Below are 21,089 nucleotides of genomic sequence, written 5' to 3' on the forward strand. Positions count from 1 at the left end.
ATCATTTTGACATGTTTATAAAAGAAAAAGAGTCTTTGTGGACTGGAGTGATGACAGCAAGACTTCTTGGGAGAGCCTGGAGGAGGGGAATCAGAATTATTCAGATAAGTAAATTAAGGAGTTAGATCTTTAAATATCCAAAGTCAGCTGGGTGGTGGCACATGCCTGTAATCTCTGGAGACTGAGGCAGGAGGATTGCAAGTTCAAAACCAGACTCAGCAACTTAGCAAGGCCTTAAGCAACTCCGTGAGATCCTGTCTCAAAATAAAAAATAAAATGGGGTGGGGAGGTTGCTCAGTGGTTAAGCGTCCCTGAGTTCAAACCCTGGTACCAAAAAGAAAAAAAAAAAAGTCTCAAACCTATCCATATATTATTTTCCCTCTCCCAATGAGTTGCTCTCCTCCCTTACCATTTTTTCAAAAATATGTTCATGAAAGGTATGAGGGCTTCTCCAAATTGATTTTTTTTTGTGTTTCTTTTGTTTATTTTTTAAATTGACAAAATATATATGTATCATACAAACATGTTTTGAAATATATATATTTACTGTGGAATCACTAAATTGAGCTAATTAACATGTTACCTCTCATACTTATTTTTTATGGTAAGAACACTTAAAATCTATTTTCAGCAATTTTTTAATACTTTTTTTTTTTTATATGGTGCTAAGGATCGAACCCAGGGCCTTGCACGTGCTAGACGATCGCTCTACCGCTGAGCTACAATCCCAGACCTATTTTCAGCAATTTTTAAGACACAATATATTGTTATTAACTATGGTCACCACATTGTACAATAGATCAATTATTTCTTGCATCTAACTGGAATTTTGTATATTTTAACCAATACTCCCAGCCTCCCTGTCACCCCACCCTGGTCACCACCATTCCACTCTACTTCTATGAGTTCAACTTTTTTAGATTCCACATTTGAGAACATGCAGTATTTGTCTTTCTGTGCCTGGCTTTGATTGCTTAGCACACTGTCCTCCAGGGTCATCCAGACTATCACATATGACAGGATTTCCTTTTCTGAGACTAAGAATATTCCATTGTGGATATATTCCACATTTACATAATGCATGTTCTTTATCCATTCATCCATGGATGAACACTGAGGTTGATTTTATATCTTGGCTATTGTGAACAATGTTTCAAATCAGCACAGAAATCTCTCTTTCCACATTGTCATTTCATTTCCTTTGGATACATACAGAGCTGTGGGATTCCTGAGTCAGATCAGATGGGAGTTTGATTTTCAATTTTTTGAGGAACCTCCATACTGTTTTCTACAATGGCTGCACTAACTTACAGTCCCGCCAACAGTGGGCAGTGGGCAAGGGTTTCCTCTTCTCCACATCTTCCCCAGTGCTGGTGATCTTTTGTCTTTTTGCTAATAGTCACTCTAACAGTGGAAGTGATATTCTGATTTACGTTTGCACTTCTCTGATGATTAATTAATTTTGTAAAATTACCTTAATTTTATAAAATGATTTTATTAAGATATAGTTCACATACCACACAATTCACCCTTTAAAACTATCCCACTTGAAGGCTTTTAGAATATTCACAGAGCTGTGCATCCATCACCACAGTGAATTTTATAACATTTTTATTATTCCCAGAGATATGCCCACACTTCCTTGCCGTCTCCTCAACCTCTTCCCAATCCCTCCCAGCTTACTTTCTGTCTGCATAATTTGCCTGTACTGGACATTTTATGTAAATGAAGTCATACAACATGTAGTCCTTTGTGACTGGCTTCTTTCACTTAGCATGTTCTTAACACGATCTCATAGCTGAGTAGTATTTCATTGTATGAATACACTGCATTGCATTTATCTGTTCATCAGCTGGTGGACATTTGGGCTCCTCTCCACTTTTTAGCTACTATAAATAATATTGTCAGCATTCATATACAAATTTTTGTGCAGGCACATGTTTTCATTTCTCTTGGGTACAAAATTGGGGAGTGGAGTCGCCAGGTGCTGTTTTCAGCTGTTTGAGGACTGAAAACAGACTCTCCCCTTACTTCTCGAGTGGGTACTGGTTCTCCTCTGATCCTACTGGAAGAAGGGACTCCACTTTACAATCAGTCCATCACATGGACTCATCTGTGGTTTGCAGTTTTCTTTTTTACTTTAGCTCTTTCCTTCTCTGCCCTTCACTTGGATCATTTTTGGTGTTTTTCGTGGAGTACAGTATGGAGGAGTTTCTTCCTGTTTTCAGACAGGCACTACGTATACACTCCCCGTTCTGCTGGACAATGAAATGCAACACAAGCCTTCCAAGGACCTTTATGAAGCAAACCTCCTGGGAGTCCAGCATTGGCCTGGACAGACTTAACACCAATGTCCAGCTCTGCAGGTTCCCGGCCCATCTATCCCTATATAAGATATGATGGTTCGTCTTCTCCCCACTTCTGGATGTGGTGCCCCTCATTGTGGTCCTCAGAAGATAAGGGGTGAGAGAAAAAGAAGGCGGGGGGAAGAGGGGCAGGAAACATCTCCTCTTTTAATTCCAAGACCCATTTCTACCTTATCATCCAGCTGCTAGCACAAGTTGACAAAATCTTTAGGATCCCTGAGGTCTTCACAAATAGATGACTACTAGAATGAAATAGTGGCAGAAACTCATTGCTGAGTGGCACAGAGACGGTTCCTGTCTAGCAGTAGGAATCTCCCTTTCTGAGTTGATCTCTGTGTTCAGGACACAGCTTACCAAGGAGTCTGAGTTGCTTCTGTAAAGAAGTGGTTAATATTTATGAATCACTTACTGTGTGCCAGGCACAGGGCCACGTGTGTCTTACCAGGTATCAACTCCTATTATCCTCACACCTCTGAGCTAACTGCTATGAGCATCCCCATTTTAAAATGCAAATGAACAGAAGGGACAAGTAATGCACCTAAGCCCATAAGGCTAACAATAAAAGCCACAGCACAGAAGGCTGATTTCATGCTAAGCTGCTAAGCACCATTCTAAACACTAGGTATTAACTCATCTGACTCTCCAACGAACCCAGGAGGAGGTAAGGGCTACTATTATCCTTACTTTACAGATAAGGACATCAAATGTAGGGGAGCCAGATCACTTTCCCAGGGAAAAAGTGGAGGATCCAGGACTTGACCAAACTCACATGACTCCATTAGCCTAGCTCTTAAGCATTTTGTGGTCCCTGGAGAGTCCTTGTCTCCTTTCTTCCCATCTCTCTGTTTGAAGCCTCCTTTTCCTGCCACATGATTGGACAGTCAAGGCTAGAGTGGCCAGGGAAGTTTGAGAGAAAAGTCAACTGCTGCTTCTTCTTTAGGAAAACTTCTGTAGTAAAAATAAATAACTAGGGCTGGGGATGTGGCTCAAGCGGTAGTGCGCTCGCCTGGCATGCATGCGGCCCGGGTTCGATCCTCAGCACCACATACCAACAAAGATGTTGTGTCCGCCGAGAACTAGAAAATAAATATTAAAAATTCTCTCTCTCTCTCTCCTCTCTCATTCTCTCTTTAAAAAATAAATAAATAAATAAATAAATAACTACTATTTATTGATCACCTATTATGTAGCAGGCACTGCACCAAGCAATTTATTTCTTCCTGTAAATCAGAGAAATCACATGAGTTTGCAAGAGCCAGGATTCTAAGGTCAAAGCTCAAGTTCACTCCACTCTACTCCTTCTTTTTACAGATCCCATAAAATAACTGAAATGTCATTCTCCCTGTGGACTTTCAATTCCCCTACTCACCAATGGCGCCCAGAGTGACAAGTGGGTTCTGTCGAGGGCTGACGTGCTTGTCATAGGGCCGGTTTCCATACATGTGGGCAGCACTGTTGACCAGCCAGGTGCCATTGAGGGAGATGGTGTAACGGAGGATGGTGGCCAAGAAATAGGAATTCCACAGACTCTCTCCCCAGATGTACCAGGGCACCACCGTGGGGAACACAAAGCACATGAGCACCACGGTGATCTTATAGTACCTATGAGAGAGGACACCAAGTTATTATTAGGCACCCACGGAGGTTGACGGAGGTGGGAATAGGCTGAACAAGTTCCTAGGGGGGAAAAACACACAAAGGACCTCTGCCAGTCAGCACCTTCAGCTCTTTCTGATAAGGAGAACCTTGTTGTGTTTCACCCTCTCTGCAAGGTCACAAACCCAACGGCTAGGCAGATAACAGATAACAGAGTTTTGAATGGTCGAATGCTATAGCAAGTGGTCAGTCTTATAGTGTACTTCTGAAGAATTTCAATGTTGAGTAAAACACTGAAACATTGTACTTGCCAGACCATATATCTTGGAGGTCCAATAATCCTACAAGCCACCAGTTTGAGACAGCTCCTAGAGATTTCTTTCATCAGTCAACAACCTGATAGGTTTTCTTGAATAATTTCAAGACGCTTAGTATTTCTTGAATAATTTTAGGTGAATGATTCTGTACTAAGTTTGGTAAAAAGGTAGATAAGTTTGCACTTAAAAAAAAAGTTCTCTCTCCATCAGAGATTATATTTCAAACTAGCATAAAAAAATAAACAATGAGTGTAGACACAGGTGTGGTCACATAGAAAGTAATCATTAAAAGCAAACCTTGGGCTGGCTGCAGTGGCGCATGCCTGCAATCCCAGTGGCTGAGGCAGGAGGATCGCAAGTTCAAAGCCAGCCTCAGCAAAAGTGAGGTGCTAAGCAACTCAGTGAGATCCTGTCTCTAAATAAAATACAAAATCGGTCTGGGATGTGGCTCAATGGCCAAGTGCCCCTGAGTTCAATCCCCAGTACCCCCACCCCCACCAAAAAAAAAAAAAAACCTTGGGCTGGGGATATAGCTCATTTGGTAGAGTTCTTGCCTCACATGCATAAGGCCCTGGGTTCAATCCCCAGCACCAACAAAAAAGAAAGAAAAGCAAACCTTTGCTCTTTAGATTTTTGGCCTGAGTATCTAGCAAACAATTACTAAGAACCTACTACGTGGCAGAGCTATTCTGATTCCTTTACATTGATTCATTCAATTGTAATAAAAACTCTTTGATGAAGGGATCATCATCATTCCCATTTTACAGATGAGGCAACTGAGAAAGAGAAAGCTTATACACCTGGCTTTAAGTCACAAGACTAATGACAGTAGAACTAAAATTCAAGTCCAGGCAGAATCATGACAGAGACGATCATGCCATTCTGGCAAATGAAGTGACATCCATACCTGCGCTTTGGAGATTGCTAGCTGTACCTGGGTGTTGGTTCCCATGATAATTATCCTTATTGGGCAACATATTAATTCTTCAGCACCCACTTTTCAATCACGTAGGATATAGGATGGCTGCATTTTAGTGGCAAGTGGGCACCCAGGAAGCCAGAGGGGTGAGCTATAGTTAGAGGAGCCAAGACAACAGAACGACTTGTCCTAGAGCGGGCTCCCTGGAGCCACACGCAGAAGGTTTTGGGGAGCACTCTTCAGGCATATCTGTAAAGAAGGGGGCAGAGCAGCATGGGGCTCAGGGAGAAGCTCGCTCACGATGAGTTTCTGAGGATCTGATGGGGCACTCTGGGATGGGTCACTTAGGGAGTTGTGTCAAAATGAAGATGTCCCCACAGCATTCAATCATTGGCCTCCGGGTGGCCCTGGGTGGGAGAGCTCTTGGGCAAGAGCGATTTCCAGAGAGGACTGCAGAGGCAGGTGGGCGCATGAGCTGCAGTGGGCATGGATGAGAGCAGGGGGCGGGCATGAGACCCCGCTCTGGCCAAGAGCCTGGGAACTGGGCGCCAGCAGGTGAAGAGGCAGGGGTCTGAAGGGAACACGGAAGAGGTACCAGAGCCAGGGAGTGCTTCTCCTCCTCCTTTATACCTCTGGGGAGGAGAGAGAACAGCTGAGTGCAGCCAGCAGAAGGCATTTTGCTACCCCAGCAGCTTCTTCCTCTCCCTCCACTCTCTTGGTTACAACCCAGAGCTTTTAAAGGAGCCTCTTCCTGGTCCTATTCTCACCTTGAGAAGAAGGCAAAAGAAAGCACATGCCCTGAGGGCTTGCTCTGTGTGGGGCAGTGGGCTAAGAGTGTCATGGGCCCTCTCACTGAATCCTCAAAGCAAACTGGAGACAGACACCCTCCAGCCATCAAGACCCTGAGGCTTGTGGAAGTATCACAGCTTCCCCAGCGAGAGGCCAGGCCTCCTCTGGCTCCCCACCCTGCCCCAGGCCTTCTCTGTCTGACTGCAGCTGCCCCAGAGGACTCAGGCCCTGCCCCTGCCTTCTCCCCCTGAAATATTTAAGGAGCCACCTGCAGGCCTTGGCTCTGGTTCTAGAAGCTCAACTCCACTGGGTCCCAGTGGAGGGAGAGAGCCTGGCTTCTTAAGTGTGAGAGGGGAAAAAAAAATCATAGCCTTCAACTGCTACATAACCACTTCCCTAAAAAAGATGTTCTTAAAAAACAAAACAAAACAGAAAGAACAAAAAAGCACTGTCTTCCTTCCAACAAAGCTGCAGCAGGTCAAATTACAGAACTGCTCTCCAATTGTTGTTCCTAGTAGTTGGCTGAGATTACTCCTGTAGGTTCAGGAGAATGGAAGGAGGAAGGAATGTTTAGAGGCAGGTGAGTCTGAGTAGGACACCAACCAGTGTGATGGCTCTTCCAGAGAAAACGGTTTATACCTTCTCCCTGACCATTTCCAACAGATTCTGCAAATCTTTCCCATGTAGCTGAGTAGCCCTTCCTCCCATACACCAAGATTCTCCAGCAGCTGGTCTCTATTTAATCATGGTCACAGCCTCTGTGCCTCTGAACAAGCCCTAGGGGGACTCCCCAGTTTCCTTGCTCAATAACACTCAAATCTGTACGCCTTTGCCAGATGCCACAAAGTCTTCCAGCACCCAATCCTTCCTCATTTAAAACCCTTCCTTTCTTAAACTGGTGGAAGGGAGCAGGGCTGGAGAGAGCCTGCTGGTATTCTCTTGCCTTTTTGCGATTTTTTTTCTTTTTCTTTTTCTTTTTTTTTTATGTTGTAAAGCATGGCAGGACATTTAACTACCCATTAGGCCATTTCCTAGCTGTGTGACCTTGAGCGGATTATTTAATTGTGCTGAGCCTCAGATTTCTCTTCCATAAAATGCTGTACTAACAAATTTATTAAGTGGTCACCATGTGCCAGGCTCTTCCCTACCACGGAGGTACGAAGTGAACTCAACACAAGAATCTCTCCCCTTGTGGAGGAGGGGTGTTCTGGTAGAGAGCTGTTAATCTGACATTCCGATAGGAAAGACACAAGAAACATTACAAATAAACAAGACTAAGAGCATATTCACGGTAAGTACTAAGAAGAGAAAGTAGAAAAGGAGAATATGATATATCAAGGGCAGGTACTGTAATTTGAAATAGGACATCTAGGGAAGGCCTCACAGACACTCTGTTTTTTTGGTAAAGGCTTGAAGAAAGTGAAAAGTTAGCTATGTGGCTAAGACAGGGGAAACCACAAATACAAAGGCCCTGAAGATATTCAGTGGAACAGCAGGAGGGCTGGGGCCAGAGCAGTTGAATTGGTAGGAGAGTTGCAAAAGATTAAGTGACAGGAAAAATGAATGGGGGGACCAAGAGTGGAAAGCTATATAGGAGGCCATGCAATAAGCTAGGGAAGGGAGTATGGTGGCCTGAAGCAAGAGAGTAAAGGGGAGGGGCATGGTCAGATTCTGGATGTATTTCAAAAAGAGAATGATAGTACTTGTTAATAGGCTTGATATTGGAGACAAGGGGTGGAGTTGAGGAGGACACCAGGGATGGAGATGCCATTGGCTGATTTGGGGCGAATGGAGAAGGAGGTGGTTTGAAGTGGCATAGGAGAGCTCAGCCTCAGGTATAGTAAGGGGGAGATGCTTGCTGCCCCTTCAAAACAGGAATGCCAAGGAAGGGATGTTCAGAGGTGACAGGAATAGCCACTCTCATACATTTTCTCATTTGAGTTCCACAACAGCCCCACAAAGTGATTTTTATCACCTCTCTTTTGTAGGAACTTTGGAGAGGTCCAGAAAAGGACTGAGACTTTCCCATGGCCATACCAGTACAGAGCACTGCTAAGCCTCAGAATGAGTTCTTAATCTCTGATTATCTGCTGCCTGTAAGTAAAACCTGGTTGACACATCTGGCCAACCCGGAACAGGTCACAAGAGAGATGTGAATTTACCCAATATTATTTAAGATTGCCAAAAAGTGGAACAACTCAAGGGTCCACCAATAAATGCATGGTAAACAAAATGTTGTCTATGTATATAATAGAATATTATTCAGCCATTAGGAATGAAATTTTAATGTGCACCATAACGTGGATGGACTTTGAAAACATTATTATTAGTAATATAAATCAGATACACAAGGACAAACACTATATGGTTCCATTTACAGGAGATAACTAGAATAGGCAAATTCAGAGACAGAAATGAGAACAGAAGTTAGGGCAATTGGTAGGAGGAATGAGAGGGGAAATTATTGTTTAATGGATACAGAATTTTTATAAGAATAATTAAAGTTTCATGTAGAGTACAGATGGTTATCATGGAAGTACTTAATGCCACAGAACAGCACACTCATGAATAACAGTGATAAATATCGTTATGTTTATTTTAGCACAATAAAAATAAAATTATGAAGAAATATTTTCCTCAGTAATAAAAAGAGCATAAGGGCAAAGATGGTTTCTGTTTTTCTCCAATGATACCCTGTCTTGCTACAATATTTGTGGCTTTGTTGGGAAGAAGCCTGAGTAACCAAGTTGATCCTTTAGGCTGATGGAGCAGAGGACAGAAAGGTCCTTGAATATGCTGATAAGACCCCACACTGCATGGCCAGTCTTGAGGTTGCTTTATCCGCATGCTTTACCTTGCAATGCAGAGCATTTTCCCTTGTTCAAGACAGTTGAGTCAAGATTTTCTGAGGAGTAGCCAAAATCACTGTAGAACACTAGAGTGGATACTGTGGTGGGTCACCCAGATCCTCTGTTAGGATGAAAGACCTTCATCTTCCAGTTCCTGGTAGTGTAACCTCTCGTAGAGAAAGAGCCACTGTGTCCCAGGTCCTGACTCTCCCCCATGACAGCATCCAGTGACTGACAGTTGAGGGGTGCAGTCTACTGCCTGGGCCTAGCCTCCAAAGAGTTGGCTGATGCCTCCATGGAGACTGATGAGAGCCCAGCTTCTTCCCTTGCCTGTTCCTGCTTGCACCCCTTTTTCCACAGGTGTTGGCCCTAAGAACCCTCCTCAGTTAGCTTCCTACAATCTAATATCCACCTCAGAGCCAGCTTGTGGGGTGGCCAGTCTAGTGATATGGATACCCTACTGCACCAGCCAAGTTCCTCTGGAAGCCAGACTCCAGATTCTAGCAGAAAGACTCCCACGCAGAAGGAGCTCCTAACCCTTTGTGGAATAACTAAATAAATGATACTTGGTTAATAAATGACGACTTCTCGGCTTTTCAGGAAAATGAAAACATCACAATGATTTCAGTAAGTCAAAGAGATAAAATGCCAAGATTTCAAAAAGAGAGAAAAAGAGAAAGAGAGATTGAGAGAGAAAGAGAGAGAGGGAGAACCACATAATAAATGTATAACCTACTTTTGGATTCTGTATGAGATGCTTATCTCTTGGGTTGGTTCCAAAGTAGGATTAGGTACACAAAATAAAGCCAACAATCTGATTAAAGGTCTTCTCCTCAGAACCTTACTCCCAGATTTCATTATGAGACTTCCTACTCCTCATTTAAAGGAACAATTTCTGATCATGAGCTAGGTCATTCTCCATCCTGCCAAATATGGTAACTCTAAAAGGTTTGGTTTGGAATGTTAGAAGCTCCCTGTCTTTCTGAGACTCTGGGACAGGTAAAGAATATTATTAAGGAAGAGAAAGAAAGGGATAAGGACAAGAGCAAGGGGTGGTGGATATGGATCAAGGAATTAACCATTAAGTCGGGTTTGAAACCAGAGACCCACATGTCTTAGCTAGAAACACAAAAAGCAAAAGCACTAAAACCACCTTCCAGGTAATTCAAGAGCAGCTTTCTATGGCTGGAAGGTGACACCATTTTTTTTTTCAGAGAGAGAGAGAGAGAGAGAGAGAGAGAGAGAATTTTTTAATATTTATTTTTCAGTTATCGGCGGACACAACATCTTTGTTTGTATGTGGTGCTGAGGATCGAACCTGGGCCGCACGCATGCCAGGCGAGCGCGCTACTGCTTGGGCCACATCCCCAGCCCAAGGTGACACCATTTTAGGACAGGCATGTACTACATGTTGAAACCTCTCCACTCCCACCTCCTCACAGTCCCTCATCACACCAATAACACAACTGGGAAGATGTTTCTCAGCATTTAGGTCAGGACAAGGAGTCCATTTTTACACAAAGGCCATCTCACTCAACAATGCCCAACCCAAGCTCTCCTAGGCAAACACAGATGTGGGTCCTAACCTTTCAACTTCTCCAACTCTTTGAGGACTATCCTCATTCCAATAAACTGGGTCACAACAAAAACAACAGAAATCTTGAAAAGAGGCTGAAACCAAAAAATCATTCCATATGGAAGAAAAAAATTGGGAACTTCTTTCTTCATCTTTTTTTCCCAAATCAGATGTGATAAGCACCTCAAAACTCTCATTTCTCTTTAGATGAAAAAGAAATTGCTGTTCTTGGTCTTCAAGCACTTTCCTACTGCTTGGCTGATCCTAAGCACAGCAGTCCTGAGCTGGTGGTGTGTGAGACCTTGAGAGCAAAATCTATCAGAGCATGCAGGAAGGGGAGCGACTCTGGGTAGGGGGCAGCCTGAGGAAATGTGAAAAGCAGCAAACACCTCAATGGGTGAGAAAGATGCTGCAGCCCCATAAGTGTGTTATAATGTTGAGCAATGAGCTGTCACTAGCATCTTGATTAAACATGCTTAAGTTTTGTGATTTCACTTAAAACCTCACCAGAAATTCATCTCCCTTCAATTTCTACATCTTGTAGGGGACAAGGAAAAATAATGCGGATGCTTACTAAACATTTATTTAGAGGATAAATGATATGGCCTGGCAGTTTATAAATGGATGGAATATTCTCTCCCCTCCACTGCCCCGCCCCCCAGCATCACCCACAGGGAGGTGGAATACGTGATGCGTTTAGATGCAGAGGTGAAAATGGAAGCCCATTTATGGAGAAGCTCCCTGGAGTTTTGCAGAAAATCTTCTAGACTCTTTGAATTGCTTAAATTGAAAAATGGCTTTGTCTCTTCCTGTGTGCAAGTATCTTTTGTTTTGTTTTATTTTTGAGGTTTTTTAAAAACTGTTTTAGTTGTCAATGGTTTGTTTATTTATTTATTTATTTATATGTGGTACTGAGGATTGAACCCAGGGCCTCACACATGCCAGGCAAATGCTCTACCACTGAGCCACAACTCTAGCCCTGTGCAGGTGTCTTTAAGTGAAAGCATTTATGATGGCTATGTTCTGAAAGTTGTGATCAGACTACTCCAGACACAGCTCTGACCTCAATTAGTCCTGACATCACTTCTTCCTGCTCCATGATAGGCATCCCTGTAGAAGAAAACCTTTTAATGGGACTAGCTGATGCAAAACCTGCATCTTCTAGATGCATCTTCTTTCCAGTGCAGGAAGGCAAAGTGGTAAACCACTGCTTCACAAAAGCTTCTTCTTTGGTCCCTTGCAATGCAATGGGGAAATGACATAGTTTTACTTTCTGTCTGCCTTTGGCTTTATTTATAAGCTTTTGAGGTCTGAATGCAGAGGTTATTTGCATCCACCTATCTGAGTTTATCTTTGCGCAAACAATTTGCACTAATTCACTAAGCAGTGAATCCAAAAGTAAACACAATTATTTTAGAATTTTAACACAAAAAGCATTATTTCTACCTCATTAACAAAGAAGGGCTTGAAGAAAATACCCAAGCATGCTAATTATCAAGACTGGTGTGAAGAAGGGTAGACAGCAAATTCTTTGAAGGTAGGGCTTTTCCATAGTTACTTGTATGCAAAATGATCACCCACAGAGTAGGTGCCCCATGAGCAGCCGAACTCTTGATATGCACCAAAAGGAATTGAGGGTAAGGATCATTTGTATTCAGCAAAAGCAGTCAGGTAAATCCTCCTTCCTTGCTAGAGCTTCTCTAGTTCTCAAAGTAGAAATCAAAGTTGATGAGATAGGGTGTCATTATGAGTCTCTCTATAAGATTCTAGTGTCTCTCTCTCTCTCTTTTTCTCTATCCTCCCTCTCTTTCATGTTCCTCCTTCCCTTCCTCACAACATTCGTTATTCTCAACAAACAGACCAACTCCTGATGATATGTAGCATACACAACTAAAATGACAAAATCATTTGCAAAATTATTATTACTTTTTTTTTCAAAGTGGTTGCATTTTCACTTTTTGCTGCTTAAAACTTCATTCTACTTTCACCTTCCCTCTCTGAATGAACAGATCACTGCAGGAGAAAACAGAACCACTTTTCTTAATCTGGGACCTATGAAACTGAATACAATGCATTTCCACATTCAGGGAGCACAAAACCCTCAGCTTTCGTTAGATTCTCAGAGATATTCAATCTCCAAAGGGATGAAAGCCTAACATGCGCATAGTAGGGTAACTACTTTTAAAAAGAAATTGCTATGTTGTTTAACTGTGATTTTCTTCATTTTACTTCAGAATCTGGCCTTGGATTTAAGTAAGAAAATTTAATTCAGTTTGAAGAATGGTCCTTTAAAAAACTAAAATGGTCATTTCTAATTCTTTTGGTAGTAAAATTTTAAAAAGAATGACAGTGACACTAGTTAGCAGTGTGTATGTATGTGCTCCTCTAATCAATTTCGCCTACACACCTCAGTTGGACAGGATTGTTGCCAGCTGACAGAATACAACCCTCCACCCCCATGCAAAGAAGCAATCTGAATTCCAAAACCCTATCAGCAGCCAACCAGGTGCTTTGAGGGAAAAGAGCCAATGAAGTCATTTGAACTACCTTCTTGATCAATATCCACTGCCGAGGCTGAATTGATTAGGTAGGTGGGTCATTGTTTTTGTCGATGACAAGATCGAACAGGCTGGTTGATAAAACACAACTGTTACATTTCACATGTAAAAGACACGACCCTTGTGTACAACACATGCTTCTAAAGATCACACAGTTTCCATTCCTGTCTGTGTTCAGGCTGCATTGTCCTTCCAAAGCTCTCCAGGCCTTTAAAAATCACCTCAAGTTCAAATTGATTTCTTCCAGAAAGCCTACTCTGATAGATCTGCTCTCAGCTGTGATTACTGCATTATTCAACATCCCTTCAGCACAACTATGTTGTAAAAACTCAAAAAGACAATTATTTTAGACAGCTGAGTTTTCCTGTTAGTTGAGGGTGTAACAGTGGACCCTTCACCTTCTGAATATATTCCTCATTGCTCTAAGGTTTATTTAAAATTTTTTTTTTCTCTCTTCTCTCCTCCCCCCCTCCCTAACAAGATTAGAGAGACAGTGTTATCTTTTCTTCCCCTAGTTAATTGCCCTTGAACAACCCACTACAGGAATGAAATGCCTGCTGAGGATCTGGGAAGTGAATATTTCCCAAATTAACGAGGGTATCCTAACATGGCATCAGGGTGCCCTGGGACCCCCTACTAGAATGTAACCCTTGAAGAATTTCTTTAAAACCTCCCTGTCTCTCCAGATTGGGAGAGTCACAGATCTGAAACAGGAGTGCCCTGTGTTTCCCCTTTACTATCAAAGCAATAAAATTTCTTTTTCCCTTTTCTCAAAATTGTGTCCTCATTATTAAAAATTGGCATTGATTGGCACTGGGGACAGGGACGGAGCTTTTGGTTACAAGGGTGTACATGTACAATTACTTAAAGTTTGTGTGTGTGTGTGTGTGTGTGTAAATAAATCATTGCCCATTTTTCTGCCTTCCTAATCAGAGTTTATGAAACAGAACTTGACCTGATGGTGACGAGAGTCTTAGGTTGGGTTCCTCAGAAGGTAAGGCATGAGGCAAAAGGTTATGTGCTACTATTCTATCAAAGGAGCCCAGTCCCAGAGAAACAGAAGTGGGAGGCAGGGAAGGCAGGGACAGGAGAGGATGTTATTGACATCTCAGTCTGGCAGAACCATTTTCCGTGAGTCAACATGGGCAACTATGTGTCAGAATTTTCCTTCTAGATACCAGCTGCCACTTCCCATCTCCACTGCCAACACTCCCCCACACAAACTTCTAGGTTGCAAATGGAGGTGTTATGCAGTGTTTGGGGCTCAAGAGCCCACAGAAGTCCCAGGGCAGGAGGCATACGTGGCGCAGGTGCCATAGAAGTGAGCCTACTAGAAGCACAGAGAGTGGTTCAAAACAAAGGGCCAAAAGCTCAGGAAAGAAGAGGTCAGAAGGATCTACAGAGGTGCCTAACAGGTGTCTCATACTGTGAGGGTGACTTTCAGAAACATGGGGATGTGCCCTGTATTTTATACCATCTAATGAGGTATGAAGAGTGCTGGTCTCAACTAAGTCCTATTTGACTCAGACTACTGCGGACAAGGAAATGTGGGGGACAGGGAATAGCAGGTTGGATATCAGGTATCCAAATACAACCAGAGAGAGTAAGTTCTAGTGTTCCACATAAGAGTGGAGGGACTGTAGTTCACAATATATATTCATAAAATTGTTCAGAAAATATGCATATTTTATGAAGAACTAGAAGATAGGAGATGGAAGGCTTAAACACAAAGTAATGAAAAAGAGATGGAAAAGTCAATTAACTTGATCAGTATATTGTATGTACTGAAATATCACACTGTACCCTACATTTATGTGCTGAATTGTACATGCATAAAGAACAGCATCTGGTGCATAGTAAGTTCTCGATACACAGAAACTAAAATGATAGTGTTATAGGAATCATAAAAAATAACAACTGGAATGTTAGAATTTAGAATATTGTTATTCTAAAATAAGATGTAGACTTACACTTAGCTTTTTAGACTTTTGTATTTTCAAGAGCAAAAAGATTCTCAATGAGCACCTGAAGGAAATCACCTGTGAGCAAATGTTTTGCCTATTTATATGCAAGGCAGTGTCAGCTCATAGTTACCCAGGGTAATACAGGAGGTAGGGACACAGGCAGATGTTGGTGACAATAGAAAGAGGCTTCCAGTAATAAGCCCTTCTTCTAACAACCTGGACCTACAGTTTCAATACAGCTGGTAGTAAGTAGGTGCAGGTAATAATGAGGAACGGCACACAGGGCACAAGATACATAGGCATATTTACATATTAAATAGAGCTCTTTACAGTTTTAAAAATCTTTCCCTGCCTGGGAACATGAATTAGGAGACATTTCCTATTTCTGTTCCTTTTGCTCTGGAAATACTTGACCTTTAGAATCCAAAAATCCCTTCACCACCACTTGGGATTCTGACTCTTTAACACCCTGTTCTTGCCTTTAAGTTTGGTTATTACAGTTACATGTGATGTGTTGCTCTCAACCCATTAGAGCAAATATATTGATTGGAGGTAAGTGAAATTTTTCATTATCACAAAAATCCAACTTCTTAGTTGGGGAGAATTTGAAAGTGTGTGTGTGTGTGTGTGTGTGTGTGTGTGTGTGTGTGTGTGTGTATGCACATGTGTGCATGGGAGAAGGAGGAAGGGAGAGAAAGAGGGAGAGAGGGAGAGATGGGGGGAGATATATATAAATAAATAGGCTTTCGAATTCTGTCCAACTAAGAACTATATTTTTTCTCTAAATCTCTTGATAGTAATTATTTTTGTCTTATTTGACATGGAAGACAGACCAGAGTAGGCTTAAAAGAGAAAGCCATGAACTATACACATCAGTTGAGTCCATGAGCATATTCTGACAAATCACATTATTTCAGCATGGATTCCTGTTATCTGTGTGACAGATTTGTTATTGTTTTATAGGAAAATAGGCAATGTGCAAAGTAAGTCACTTGTACAGGGAGCCAGTCCAAAGCCAATTTCTGACAAGGATTATCCTTAGCTGGTAAGTTGACAGCGATTTCTTTGATTTCTTGTTCAGTGGGAATTTGTCTCTTTCAATCTTTGTAATTTTAGTATTTTAGACTAAGAATTTGACTCTTAGAACATCTTTGGCAATGAGGTGATCTTTCTCCAGGAAGGGAATTCACCTAAGTTCCCTTTGATTTTTTTAAAAAATTTGTTTTATTGGTTCGTCTTAGTTATACATGACAGTTAATTTTTTAAAAAATTTCTGAACTGTGAAAGCATTTCTTTAAGAAAAGCAGGGAAGGAAGAAGGTGAACTTTCCATTCTCAAGTCTGAATCACATCAAACATCTAGACAGCGGTCCTCCATTGGGAGCCATCTGCCTCCTGCCAGCATGACTTTGGACATTCTCTGCAGGTTGGTCACCCCCAGTGGCATCCTGCAACTTGTCTGGGCAGCTCAACAGTTCCTGCTGTCAACCTAGGCTATCTAAGGCCGTCAGGCCAGGTGTCTGGGCACTCACTGTCCCTCTCACCACTGGTGGTACAAGTTCAATGATTCCTGTTGACAATGACAATAAAAATGATAGGTTGAAAAGAAATAAACCAAACAAGAAACATGTAAGACCTAGAGGACTGTAAACATTTAGTAAAATAGACAAAAGAGGTCTTGACAGAGGGATGGACTTGTTCCTAAAGGAAAATAGTGAGAGAGTCTTCTCCTGCCAGTTACAAAGGACCAACTTCCAATGCAGACCTTCTTCAAGGACCTCCAACTTCATCTCCTGGTGGTGAGTTCCTTTCGCTCCTAATAGAATCATCCTCCACATTATCACTTTCATATGTAGACTTGGAGGTCTCTGGCTATTTCCTAAGTGTGTACCTCTTCTTCCCAATTAAATTATAAGATTCGTAAAGGCAGGGACTATCTCTTTTTTTCCACTTTGTACCTTCCATACTCCCTAGTACAGAAATGCCTCTACTTTTAAGCTTTCCATATAAAGAAGTTCACAGGTATGAAAAACCAAGGTAGACAGAGGCATCCATGCTGCCCTGGAACAGCAGATGGAATGAGCAGCCATAAGAGTTATCCAGCCACACACTGTTGGTTAGTCAGGGCTTGATAGCTGGGCTTACACGAAGACAAAGATGTCCTATGAACATCAGCCACATCATCAGTTCAAAAAGTATAAAAGTAGCAAGTGTCTGTAACACTGCTAAAAAGAGGGGCATGATGAAGATGGAAAGAAAAGGAGAAATAGTTTTCCAAAATTGAAAGGCATGAAGGAATGCCAAGTGTTCCAGGGTGCACAGCAGGAAGAATTCTGAAGGTCAGAGAGCAAGTAATGATCAAAAGGGAAGGAACAGGGATTGACCAAATGAAAAGGGCAACCTTTTGAGGTTGCAGCTAAATGTTAGGAACAATGAATGATATCTGTTGGCTTAAACTTTGTTGATTCTGGTGAAGGCCACCAGTTTAGTAGGGAACTTAAGACTAAGTAAGCATGGTGAAAGGGCTGTGGTGACACATTTGCTATAGGCCAAGGATAATTCTATAGGCTCAGAGTTGCTGGATTCAGGGCTCATCCACATCAGCAGAGCATCAAATGCTTGGTGAGATGGCAGTTAGGGTACTTTAGGAATCAGAGGTCACGATGCAGGGAATTATCCAACAGAATGGAAGGAAAAGTACTTCTAGTTTTAAAACTTTGATGGGATCATTCAGTTTTCACTTATAAAAATGCATCTAGAAACTGATAGTTTAAACTTATCTTGTTACTTTGGACTATTTTTTTTTCAAAGGAGCCTATGAATAGCCTTGGACAATCTAAACTCTTCATGAGTGCACCAGCTCCTATTAGGGGATAGGAATTTGCCACCAGGAGGGTGGAGATCCTTTTCATATACATCTCCTTGGTATTTTCATATATATTAACTAACTTATTCTCCCAGTCATTTTGTAAGGTAAATATTATCACTTGACATCACCATTTTATTGTTGTGAAATAAAACAACAATATGTTGTTGCTTCTCTCTGAGAGAGAAGAGCAAGAATGGGATCTTCTGATTCCACAACCATGTTTTATCTCTGCATAGCTGCCTCTGTGTGTTGATCAACTGCATAAAGCAATAATCCAGCGCTAACCTAGGTTATGATTCTGCCCATACTTCTCACACTTAAAAAAATATATGGCTTGGTTTTTGAGTCCATATCTGTTATAAAATGTTCTCACAAAGTCTCACTGTATATCTTTCTTCTGATCTTCAGAATACCTCCAGGGACACAGAAGGGCCACATGGCATCAGGCAGCACTTTCTAAAGTGGTTTCAATGAATATATAACAAAGTCAAACTGTGCCCTCCCAGAAGGCAGCTTTTCAACACGCATCCTGCTGCAAATCACAAAGCATCTCCTAGTGTGGCTTCTCCGTTGAGGCCCTTTCTTGTCTCTGGACATTCTTTGTACCAATAAAGAATAAAGGACATGGCTGAGAGTTCCACCCAGGGTTAAATTTCTCCAATGCTCCTGTGGAAATTGTGCCAATAACAAAATTTCATCTCTCTCCATCTAATCATCCCTTGACACATTCAATTGGATATAACATGCAAAGATGGAGACTGAGGAATTAGAATAAATTATGTCAGAGGAAAAGCTCCTGATAGCTCTGACAGGACAGCATGCACAGAACTCGTCTAAACATTTGTTTTGGGTAATGGGACAGCTATCAACGAATTCATTACCTAAGACAATATTTTCACTTCAACTGCAACTGACAAAGGGTCTCCACAATACATGGCTGTCAGCAGTTTGCATCAGTAAGAGAGTATGTGTACATAAATTTCACAAATATGTATGAATCCCACTCTTTCAATTTTAAAAAGAGACCCAGAGTCATTTAATATTTTTATAAAATTGCTGTCACAAGGACATAAACCTCATAAATCATTTCTTGGCAAGAACTACAAGTTGGGCAGCAAAATGATGGATTTGCTTCTGGTGAGCCAGCCCATTTCTTACTTTAGATATATACATTTGTGGCTAAAAATGCCTCTTTTTTAACTTCTTCCTTTACTACTCTCTTTCCAACTTAGTATCAGCTGGGTTCTTTAGAAAAGGGGTCTTTCACGGAGCAAACAAGCATCAGAGTGGCTATTATTGTCTATGAGGGAATATATTCCAGCTCAGAGCACTGGAGAAAGTAAAAATAAGAAATCCATAAAATCCCTCAACTGTTGATGTACCTATCTAGACCAGGTTATGTGGCCACCCTACCTTCTTCCAACAATAGCAGAGTTTGTTCTTACTCTCAGGCTCTTTTCTGTGGAGTCCCATTGGATACTGTAAGAAAGGTTGGGCCCAGGGTAGAAGACCAGGACTTCCTCTGCTGCCTAGACCTGAAGGAGATGATCAGCTGCTGCTGGAGGACCAGCACAAAGCTTGGTCTTCTTCTGTGGACCATCTTTCGAAATGCAAAAGTTGTAAGCTTTGGGGGGAGGGCAAAACATCTGGGCCCTAGGACAAGGCAAAAGTCTATTGTTTCTGAAAAAGGAATAGAAGTAAGCCAAGTGTGGAATAAAGGACAGAAAGTTCTTGTACCCCAGACAGGCAAAGAGCCACTGTGCTTAAAGAAGGATTAGAAGCAAAAACCTTTCTTAGGAAATACGTTTGTGCCTAGGATCCTGCACTGACCCAAAACAGAGTTCTGCTATTGCTGGGGAGAGACAGGAAGGCTGGGAACACACATGAAGCTTGCCTAAGACTACTGCTGGACCAGGACATCAAAGACACCTCAGACTCATAAAAAGCCACCTACAAAGAAACAAGATGCAGAATTCATCTTGGGTGTAGGATCGAGAGCATAGAGAGTTACTTTGTGGTGCAGGTGTGCAGGGATAGCTGAAAGCTGAAGGTTGAATCCTTAGAAAATTTTTCTGGCACCCCAAGCTCTAAGCACATGGTAAGAGCATTTATCTAGGGCTGGGGCTGGGGCTCAGTGGTAGAGCATTTGCCTAGCATGGGTTCAATCCTCAGCACCACATAAAAATACATAAATAAAATAAATAAAATAAAGGCATTATGTCCATTTACAACTAAAAAAAATTTTAAAAAGTACTCATCTACTAAAGTCTCTGATGCACTAAAGGTAACAAGAGCAACAACTAAATCTAAACTCAACTAAACTTATTTTTTAAAATTTTTTTAATACACGACAGTGGAATGTATTATAATTCTTATTAAACATATAGAGCACAGTTTTTCATATCTTTATATACAGTATGTTCATGCCAATTCATGTCTTTGTATATGTACTTGTGTGTTGTTTTTTTTTTTGTATTACAATTCTTATTATACATATATACCACAATCTTTCATATCTCTGTTTGAATATAAAGTAAGTTGACACCCAATTCGTGTTTTCATACCTGTACTTTGGATAATGATGCCCATCACATTCCACCATCCTTGCTAATCCCCTGTCTCCTCCCTTTCCCTCCCTTCCCTCTTCCCTATCTAGAATTTATCTATTTGTCTCATGTTCTCCCTCCCTATCCCACTGTGAGTCAGCTTCCTTATATCAGAAAAAAAATGAACAGATAAAAAAAATATGGCATGTATACACAACGGAATTTTACTCAGCAATAAAAGGGAACAAAATCATGGCATTTGCAGGTAAATGGATGGCATTGGAGAAGATAATGCTAAGTGAAGTTAGCCAATCCCAAAAGAACAAATGCCGAATATAAACTCAACTAAACTTCTAATAAATTGATTCAACACTCATTCCTTGCCATCTTCCCCCACACTAATGGCCTGAAAAAAAGAAAGGTGCCCATTCTCAAGCATAAATGTTATTTACCTTAGTCTCTTTCTTCTTCTAGATATAATGTCCAGAATTTGATAAAAAGTAATCATTCACACGAAAATGCAGGTGGTGGGGGGGGACTTCAAAAACAATTGTCAAGAGATAAAACAATCAATAGCACCAGATTCAAAGATGGCTCAGATATTACAAGTATCAGATAGGACTTTAAAATAACTATTATGAACATATTAAAAGGATTTAATGGTAAAAGTGAATAACATATGTAAGCAGATAAATTTTATTACAGTGTTAAATGTAAACCTTATGAATAAAAAACAATATC

At 41.4% G+C, this 21,089-nt stretch overlaps 1 protein-coding gene across 1 annotated transcript in view; it reads right to left on the reverse strand.

Annotated features, from left to right (window-relative positions):
* Scd5 (stearoyl-CoA desaturase 5) overlaps nt 1-21,089 on the reverse strand; it is a 138,970-nt gene that overhangs the window by 2,749 nt on the left and 115,132 nt on the right. Inside the window, exon 4 of the mRNA XM_005339321.5 lies at nt 3,736-3,968. Coding sequence (XP_005339378.1) covers nt 3,736-3,968 — 233 coding nt within the window. The remainder of the gene's footprint in view (nt 1-3,735; nt 3,969-21,089) is intronic.

Source organism: Ictidomys tridecemlineatus, chromosome 9, assembly GCF_052094955.1.
Source record: "Ictidomys tridecemlineatus isolate mIctTri1 chromosome 9, mIctTri1.hap1, whole genome shotgun sequence".
In the NCBI taxonomy this organism is placed as follows: domain Eukaryota; kingdom Metazoa; phylum Chordata; class Mammalia; order Rodentia; family Sciuridae; genus Ictidomys; species Ictidomys tridecemlineatus.